Genomic DNA, 9,218 nt, shown 5'->3' on the forward strand with positions numbered 1-9,218 from the left:
CCATTAGAGTCAATCCTAACAACTTTCATAAACTAACGCACCATTAGCCGAAATTAATTGAACCTTTTCCTTTCCTTGACAGACCTCTACCTTATCCCTATTTCCATGCATACTCTCAGGAACAAGGGACCCGAATCGAAGGGACGATGGTTTACTCGTTTATAACCAGCGTCCCACGATTCGCGGACACCTCGACCTCCGAAACTGACCCCCCGAGTCAACCCCCATAAAAAGATTAGAATTTCCCAAACCTAAAAACAAATTAACAATTTGTTTAAACTTCCACTTCCACCTACCAGTTCCGAACCTCATGCACATCCCTTCCACGAACACGCCGCCAATAGGAGAAAAAACACACCCACCACTTAGACATCTCGACAGCCAATGACAGCAACAGACGAACATATAAAAATACACGACACCAAGAAGACGGACAGTACAAACATCAAAACGACACAACCGACACCACGATAGAACGCATATCGCTAATACGTCTTGGAATTTCTTGTAAATATCTTGTAATTAAATTATATTTCAAACCTCAAAAAATAGTTTACGTTCTTGAAACGACGTAAACCTTCGCCTGAATTCTTCCTACAATCGACAAGAAGATTCGGACGAAGCAGATATCGAGATCGCGGGAACAAGTATCCGTCACACGGCAGAGGCATCCTTGGTCCTCGAGTACGAGCTCGCATCCAGCGACATCGTGGATAAATCCAAAATCAATTTCTCCGTGAATCGAGACCGAGGTTGGCTCGTCGCGTTGCTGGCCGGCGACTCGCAACGATTTTTCATCTCCCATCGTCAGCCAGGACGCCCCGTCACCGGGCGGCAGAGCGGAAACAGCTGACAGCCGATGCGTGAGGGACGGTGGATAGGGTAGAACGGTAAGAGGAAGCGCGCCATAAGAGAGAAACAGAGAAAGAGAGAGCAGAGTGTCACAAGCTGGCACGAGGATTCAATTCCGCTAAGTCTCTCGCGTCGAAATTTCATATCGATATCTCTAATTGCTCCCGGGTTAAACGACCCACGCTTCGCTCGCGAGCAAACGCTTCTACGACACACCGCGACATACCCGTGCAAATCGGCGAAACCGCGCGGCGACCGTGCAAAGCCGACTTATTCTCGCGACAGTCTGCTCGCGACTGTCTCCGAACGGTTTTCCCGATTTCGAACAACGTCCGACCGCACTCGCGACGTAATCCTATTGCAGGGAATATACGTTCGGTGTAACGACGTTACAAAGAATCGTTATTATCGGCTAGGGTCGGTGCACAGGGCCGGATGCCGCGGCAGCCCTTATCCAGTCCCGGCGGCCGCTTATTTCATCCTGGATTCTATCCATTCTCCTATAGGTAAGCTCATCCAATTACCGAAAATGTAGCGGTGTACGCCAGTTCGTTGCGGATATCGCCTTTCCGAGTCACGCGACGCGTCGTGCATGTTCTCCTGCTAAGCTTCTTTCACCCTCTTCTCGTGGCTCCAGGGACTCTACGTTTCCACGCAACGACGTTTGCGACTCGTCAATGTCCACCGATCGATGAACTCCCTCATCTGCTGGCATTAATCCGGCATCGATCTGGCGGGATATCGACAGCAGCCAGCAGCTTCGTTCTTCGCGAAAGACACCTCTGTGGAGTCTTCCATCGCCAAGTCCCCGACGCGTTATTTCATGTTGTACCTGGTCCAGTCGGAGGATGCGTCCGAGTCGCCGAATCCCGGCGGAAGTAGAGGTCTCTGCGTGGCTGGCACGTCGTATTTCCCGAGGGCCATGTCGATGAGGGAGAAACTGCATCCGGCGAACATCGTGGCACAGTCTTGGCCCTGCTGGCCCGCTTTGTGGGCCCTGCTGTACGCGTGATGCTCCTCCGGCTCGTGGCCGAACAGCCGTTTCAAAGGGAAGCTGCAACAGACACAGGATGGGAATGAAAAATCACCGAGAAGCCTTGCAGTTGGAAGTGACTACGGATCAGAGGTGGATCGAAGCCGGGGATCGATGGGATCTGGCCGATTATCGTGGTTCGCGGGGTAGAAATTGGATGGCGAGCGAAATTTGTAGAAAGTGGAGTTTGGAGGAGATCTACGAACTCGGCGGAAAAAAGGGGGACGGGGAGGCGAGGGAAGGGTAGTGGAAATAACTCGAGGGTATTTGCCACTCTGTCAGAAATTTGAAATTTTCCTGGGTACCTCATTGGTATATGAGATCGCAGGGATTAATTTCTTGGGAGTTTTAACGCGTTGACTGATGCTTGCGAGTTTGCTTTGTAATTGACACGATTGTCAGGAGCGTAGTTGTTCAGCGCGATTAAACTAAGGGATCTGTGTTATTATAAAAGATAATAATTCGAGTAACATGGTTAACCGGAGAATATTACTTGTATATGGTTCACACAGCTCTGCTTCCTGCCAAGTGGATATGCTACAATTATGACAATGTTACAATTATCATTAACGTATGACAATACTGCAAATTAATATATTAAATTAATATGTGACAATATTATAACAATTATTATAAACTGCTACGATTATGACAATATTCGGAACTTGCTTTGTGTTGTGCACTTTGTAGCAATAAAGAATGTTATTTGGATAAAAACAGATAGTTGTTATTATTATAAAATAAAGATTGGCACTGTACCGAAACGAAAATTCTGCCATGATTTCCTACGAGCGTCATTTAAAATTCGCGTGACAGCCAACGCGCGAGGCATGGTAGTCGGGTTGTTTCGAAAACGAAGGTTCAAGGAATGTGTCAGTGGGACGTCGGCGTCGATATCGAGCTCTGGGTAATTTCTCGCAGGAACAACGAGACAGATCCGAAGAAATGGCGCGGCTTAGAGTATATCGGGGGTGAAACGCGTGAAATATCCGCGGAGGGTACCCTTTTAACCTTATTTGCTTAATAAAATTCGTCTCAGAGGCTGCCCGGCCTCGCCTCTTTCCACGGCGAAACGAGATTATTCCGAAATCCCATCGATCCCTTACTAAAACCCACTCCCTCGAATCCCAGTAGAGAGAAAGAAAGGAGTCGCGATGGGGTAGCGGCGAACCCTTCGAATCCGTGCCTCTGAAACCCCGTTCCTTTTTCCTTTTTCCTTTCCCATTCTTTCTCTCCCTTTCTCTCTCTCTTTCACCTTGCCCTCTGTGAACCTTACGAGAAAGATATCCTCATCATCTCCTCGATGAGAGTGTTTCCTTTAGGCATCAGCCGCTGGGAGGCCTCGCAGAGAGCTCGGAGCACGCACGTCCTCCCGTCGAAGTTCATCCTGAAAGAACCGAGAGATTAGGACGGTGAAATAAATCGGAGGACGAGAGGATAACCCGTGATACGAGGGATGAATTATTTCGCTGTTTAAGACGACGGAGGATTGTAAAGAACGGGGTCGAATTTCGTTCCATTCTGTCGGCCGCCGGTTGAAAGGCGACGGAGAAATATCGCGAGAATCGGAGGCTCGATGGCGAGGTAACGCGTTCCGAAAAAGGAAATTTCCGATAGGCAGGAGAGAAAGAGGCGAAGAACGCGTATTAATGTATCCTTTCGGCGAGGAACAAGCGTCTGGTTGCGCGCCGAGGCGGCTGAAAGGGGCGGCGCGCTGTTTTCTCATCTGACCGACCCTCCTTCCAGGAAGATTAAAGTCTCCTTTGAAGCGGCGTTTCAAAAATTCGTTCCGTTCCCCAATAATTTCACCCTTGATTTGAGTGGCCTCGCGGTGGAGCCGGCTACGATCGATCTTGGAAAGTTATCGTGCACGGTGAAGTATGAACACCCTTGCAACCTATGGTCCGCGTCGATATATATCAAAAAATGACGGAATTAAATTTCCGAGTGCAGCCAGTGCGTCGTGGCTGTGGAACAGAGGAAACCAGGAAGAGCAAAGAAAGGAAACCTAAAAGAGGAACGATCGATGACAATGAGAATCGCGTAAACGCGGGAGGAAAAAATTTCGTTACAAGAAGACGAACAGGGGGACTTGGATCCACCCTCTTGGTGAAATATTCGCGGACGTTAGCGGGGACTTTTATTGAAATACGTAATATTTGCTTGACAGCGTTAAAGTCGGGGAGGATGTCGCGGAGGGAACGCACGGCCCCATGAAATAAGATCGCATCCGGTGATCACCAATTCGGGTAAATGCCTGCCATTAATTCCGAGAGATTCTTCGCTAGGGAGAACACGGTCTCGCAGTGGATCGGAAGGAACTGGATGGAATTACCGCTAGGAAGCTTGCTAAGCTCGCTCGGACTATCTCCCTCCGTGTCGTCCTTCTCCCCGGAATTGTTTTATCCGTTATGGCTTTGCTTTGGCTCTTCGCGTTTCGCCGATTTCGTTTGCCCGTCGAACGCGTTCCGAAACGCACGGCCATTTGATCATCGATCAAACCGCGATTAGCCATACGCGCAAACGATCCATCGATCCAGTGGATACGATTATCGTTGCGATTCGGATACATCAACGGTGACTCAGCGGACCGTTCCAGCGGTTACTCACGATATCTGATTATCCCCGGAACGCGATCGCAGCCTCATTTCCATGATTTCTACCCGAGCATTGGGCGCTTTAAAATCTTCGATTCGCAACCCCCGTGATTTCATTCCGCGATTACGCGGTGGAAGTTAGAGCTTCCCTTCCAATTTTCTCGCTCGTATAAATGCTCTTCCGTGGAGCGAAAGCGTGGAGCAGGCGGACAAATAGGAAGCCATCCCCCGGCGCCCAAAAATTGATTCTACCCGCCGGTAGCTGAAGAGAAGGCAGCTTGCGCAACGTAACGCAACGGCGGTTTTCAAGGAGACGGTTCACGGTGGTGTTGGAGCTGCTTAAGGGTGGTATGAATCAGAGGAAGGCTGCTCATCCTGTCTGGAACCATCCTCGGGATAGTAGTCGGGGTTGTTTCTGAACCACCCCGCTGAATCATTTCTTCCTTCCCAGGAAATAGTTTCTCCCTAGTAACTAGATTTATATCCGCCAACCTGTTTCGTCCATCGATTGTAAAAGTAAAGTCGAACGCTTTTAAAAATAGAGCAAAATAATGCAATCGCGTGCGATTCTTCCATTTTCTTCTTCGCAATTCTCGCGATCTTCAGTTTCACAGCTGGTCAAGTTCGCCCCGCTTAGCAGGATTCGCGAAAGGGCGCGAAGGTTGGGAAAGAAGATCGATATTTTCCTCGGTCTTTGCCTGGATCTCGTGCTTAGTCGACCTCGTCTGCCGAATACTGTGCCCGTCGATGCCATCGTCGCGATACGTCGCCGTTTTAGACTAACGCGACCGAAATACATCACCGCGGATGACGCGGAAAAAACTGAGACGACTAGACGGCTCTCCATAAAGGCGCACGACGATCGTTCGATCACGTCCAGACTACTAAAGCCGCTGTTATATTTTATTATCGAGCCTGCCACTCGGCCTGCCGCACTTTGCGAAAAATTTATTCGTCCCTATGATTTTCGAATGGGACGCGAGACCGACGCTATTACGCCGCCAAAGTGGATACATCCTCCGGAGGATACTTTATAGAAGACAGCAGGAAGCTCTCTAATTTTTTATTCCGCGTGTTATTATTCTCCGACTGACACCAGTCGCCGAGCTCTCAATTCTACGCGCTTTCCCTCTTCATTGACGACTGCCCGAGGTAACGAAAGAGCGTCGTTACGCGGTGCTTGTCCTACGACTAGGCAGACGATTTTCCGTAGAAAACCGTGGAAACTCGTTGTACGCGACGAATCGTACGCCCTTCTTTCTTCTGCTATCGTTAGATTGCGTTTTAAGTTGTATCGTAAACCGGCAAAATCGTCGATGTCTGTAGGTCGAACTAATAATTATCGACCCGCCATTTTCTATAGACACCGTGACACGCGGCGGACAGCAAATCGACTTTAGCATCGAGCAATGTAAATAAAGATGTCAATTGCGTTAATGGATTTAAATATGACTCCAATTCTACTCTATTCCAATTGTCTGATCAGCGAGCGGAATATTCTACTTGCGCCGTCCGACTAAACGCAGAGCACAACCACTTTGCACGCAGTTTTCCCACCCCTGGTTCGCTCAATCCCGAAGCTACTAACTCCTCCGATGCTAACGTTAATCGCAGCGAAGCAACGTCGCGTTTAAGCGCATTTGGGACTAAGAAAATTTCCATTTAACGAACTTACGCGTTCATGATGGTCTCGAGTTTACTGTAAAGCTCCCTGCGATGTCTGCGTTGCAAGTAGTAGTAATCCGGCTTGCGATACTTCATCTTGCCAGGTTTCACGTAATACTTCTCATTCCCGCCCCATCCAGTGTACTTGACGACGTTCTTGTTGATCGGGCTGGCAGGCTGGTAGCCGTGCTTCTTCATCGGTTTGACTTGGTCGTGTCTGAGCTGCAGGAGAGGCTCGAGAGCCGGCTTGCTTTCGTTAGGCAAGTCGTACGAGATACCCCAGTTCACCCCCTCCGTGAAAATGTTGTCGTCCGGCGTCAGCGTGTGCACCGTGAGGCAAAGCGCGATCTGTAAATAACGGCCAACACGGATCGGGGGATATTCCGATTCGTCGGTAGATGGAAATAATTCACGCGGTGAATAGGACGCCGGGTGTAGTTATTTATGACGCGTGTAATGAATCGGCGATGGGCAGCACTGTAAATTTTAACATACAATTTGTATAAGCATCCTGCGGCGCAGGAACCGCGGATGTCGCAGACAGAGATAACTCATGTTCGATTCGGCCTTTTCTATCGAATCGCGTGTCTACGTGTGCAGCGTCCGAGATATATCGGACACGCGACAGATGCGTCGCGATGGATATCGACACCGGCGTCGCAGCCGCCATGTTAACGAGGGAAATTGCGAAATTGCGACGGGACGGGTTAAAGAAGAATTCGACTTACGGAGAACGTTGATCCTTCCGGGAAAACGACGTATCGCTTTTTCCTGGACAAACGAGCGTCTCGGTCTGAGCCCGCACGATGATCGGTTAGGAGAACGGCGCAGAGCATCAACAGCGCGAAGCAGCGCTCGTTCCGATTCATGTCGCGATCCTGAAAGAAAGAAATAAAGGGAAAAAGTTATGAAACGTCATGTAGGATATTTTTAGAGTTTATCGGGATGCGATAGTCGAAGTGTTCCTGTACGAAACACTTCGCTAGGTCTAAGGGACACGTTAGAATCTGGCTGCCAGATGGGCCGTAGGTGGTCGGGGCCAGGCCACGCGAGGCCCCGCGCAACCCCGGCTTTCCCTGACATAAGCAAAGGGTAACCCTTTGAAGAGGTTAACTCGGAGGGAAGAGTCTCCTCCACCCTTGACCTCGACGTGGAGGGAGTTTCTCCTCCATCGGGGAGACGCTTGTCCCCTTGACGGGCTTTAAAAGGGCCCGTTCTGGAAGACAGAGTTAAGAGTCTTTGGTAGTCGCCAGAGTTAAGAGTCAGCATCAGTCGGAGAGAACATTCCTAGAATTATACATATTTCCGTCTCGTGGTCGGGAAATCCGAAAGACTCCTCGGAACGACTGACCTACATACATCGCGCCACCCTACACGCGCCCATCCTCCGATGGAACTTTATTAACATTCGAAACTCGTGGAAAGAAGTCGCCCACGCGATCGAGCCACGAGGCCAGGGGTGTATCATGTTGGTCGAGTCAAACTACCGGGCTCCCTTTGCCTCTGCTGAGACCCCGCCCTTCTCGTAATCCGACCCATCCGTCTGCTTTATTGTTTCCCAGTGACCACGCAGACCACGGAGGCACGCGACGGTTCGACTCCATTTGTCTGGCTCGTACCTCGTTCTAATTACTCCGAGACGGGCAATGGAAGCGCAATAAAGGCAACCTCCGTCCGTTTGCGCGTGAATCGTTCGCGAAGAACGAAATAAACGGAGAGCGACGTAGCGGGGTTGGGCTCTCGCGAAGTCACGGTGACCAGCAAAGGGAAGCTTACCCCCTTTCGTCGAAGGACATCTCATTAACCCGAGCTTCGAGTGCCGGTAGAACGAGCAATTTTCTCGGCAGTCAGCGAAACGTTTACGAGTCACGACGAATTATTTTATTTGTCCCGCCCGAGGACTACCTGGCAGGGGAAAAGTTGCTCAGCGACGAGCGGCGAGTTGTAAAGGAATTACCTAACTTTCCGCGAGCAAATCTCGCTATAATCCGTTGAGAAATTGTCCAACGACTCCGTCGGAAATAAAAGACGCGTGGAAGACGTTGATAATACCGGCCTCGGCCCTGGCCATCCGGGTATCGTAAGCTCTCACCGTCCAGCGCGATCCGCGATGGCCGACGAACCGATGGAATCACGCGAGTCGAAGATCGCTCGTGGATCGAGTCTCGAAACAATCTTGGAGAATCCGTCCTCCAATCGAACGTCGGAACTCGATTAACTCCGATGCGAGAACGCTCTGAGAGACGGTCTTGTTCCTCTCTGGGATTTCTAAGTTGACTGATCGCCGGGCTGTTTTAGCTCGAACCTGGATATCTAGTCTGCGTCCGAGTCGTTACCCGATTTCAGCGTTTCTTTCACCGTGTTTCATTTCGCAGGCTCCTCTCTAGTCTCTCGCGTCACTGATTTGGCTGCTTTTTGTAACCCATCTATCTCCTTTATCGCGTCGCTGGTAGTCAAGCATCGGTGATCGTTCCCCGAATGAATTTCGGTTCGAATCAATTCGACGTTTCTTAGATAACCCGTTGCTCCTTTCTTCCCAGTCTTCTTCCTTTATCGTCATCGATCTTCCGCTTGTTTAACGTCGGCAGAGATAGTTAATTAAGTTCGCTTATCGCGATTCGCAATTATTCAGGAATCCCTTTTATTCCAGTTATTTTTATTCTTTTTATTCCCTTTCTGAAAAAAATTTTTATTCCGGCTCGATGAAAGAGCCATCTCGTTCCGGGTGATTTATGATTCGTTAACGGGAAGATCAATCGAAACTTCTGCCGGAAGATCACTCATTCGAGATGAACTCGTGTCGTGGAACTCGATGCATGCGCTAATTACACCGTTTGCACTGGCGTATCCATCTTCTTTCGTCATCCGAGTCATCGATTTATCCCGTCTCCTGATTTCTGGCGTATTATAATCCCGTTTGGAACATTCTATCTACTTCCGCTTATGTTCTACGCGACCCACGTGCAAGGGTCTACGTAGAACTCGTCAAGTGCCTCGAGAGACCGGACAATTTAACAGCAGACGTTAGATAATAATTCACGTTTGACCCGGCAGTGGCTCAGATACGGGGA

The 9,218-nt window shown here is 49.6% G+C and overlaps 1 protein-coding gene across 1 annotated transcript; it reads right to left on the reverse strand.

Annotated features, from left to right (window-relative positions):
* Positions 1-1,668: 1,668 nt before the first annotated feature.
* LOC108549784 (uncharacterized) lies at positions 1,669-7,016 on the reverse strand. Its single transcript, XM_017903301.1, has 4 exons — positions 6,876-7,016; positions 6,158-6,495; positions 3,162-3,272; positions 1,669-1,906 (listed from the first exon to the last, which is right to left on the reverse strand). Exons 1-4 carry the CDS (start codon positions 7,014-7,016, stop codon positions 1,669-1,671), a joined length of 828 nt encoding a protein of 275 aa, XP_017758790.1.
* Positions 7,017-9,218: the final 2,202 nt, after the last annotated feature.

Source organism: Eufriesea mexicana, unplaced genomic scaffold (genome assembly GCF_001483705.2).
Source record: "Eufriesea mexicana isolate 0111107269 unplaced genomic scaffold, ASM148370v2 scaffold2143, whole genome shotgun sequence".
Taxonomy (NCBI): Eukaryota; Metazoa; Arthropoda; class Insecta; order Hymenoptera; family Apidae; genus Eufriesea; species Eufriesea mexicana.

What these genes read in the sequence shown, in the direction of transcription:
- LOC108549784 (XM_017903301.1), bottom strand. Translation starts at nt 7,016, where the DNA reads ATGAATCGGAACGAGCGCTGCTTCGCGCTGTTGATGCTCTGCGCCGTT. An exon ending in CGGAAGGATCAACGTTCTCC is followed by an intron (nt 6,496 to 6,875) that starts GTAAGTCGAATT and finishes CGTTATTTACAG; the next exon opens with ATCGCGCTTTGCCTCACGGT. An exon ending in CTCGAGACCATCATGAACGC is followed by an intron (nt 3,273 to 6,157) that starts GTAAGTTCGTTA and finishes CGGTTCTTTCAG; the next exon opens with GATGAACTTCGACGGGAGGA.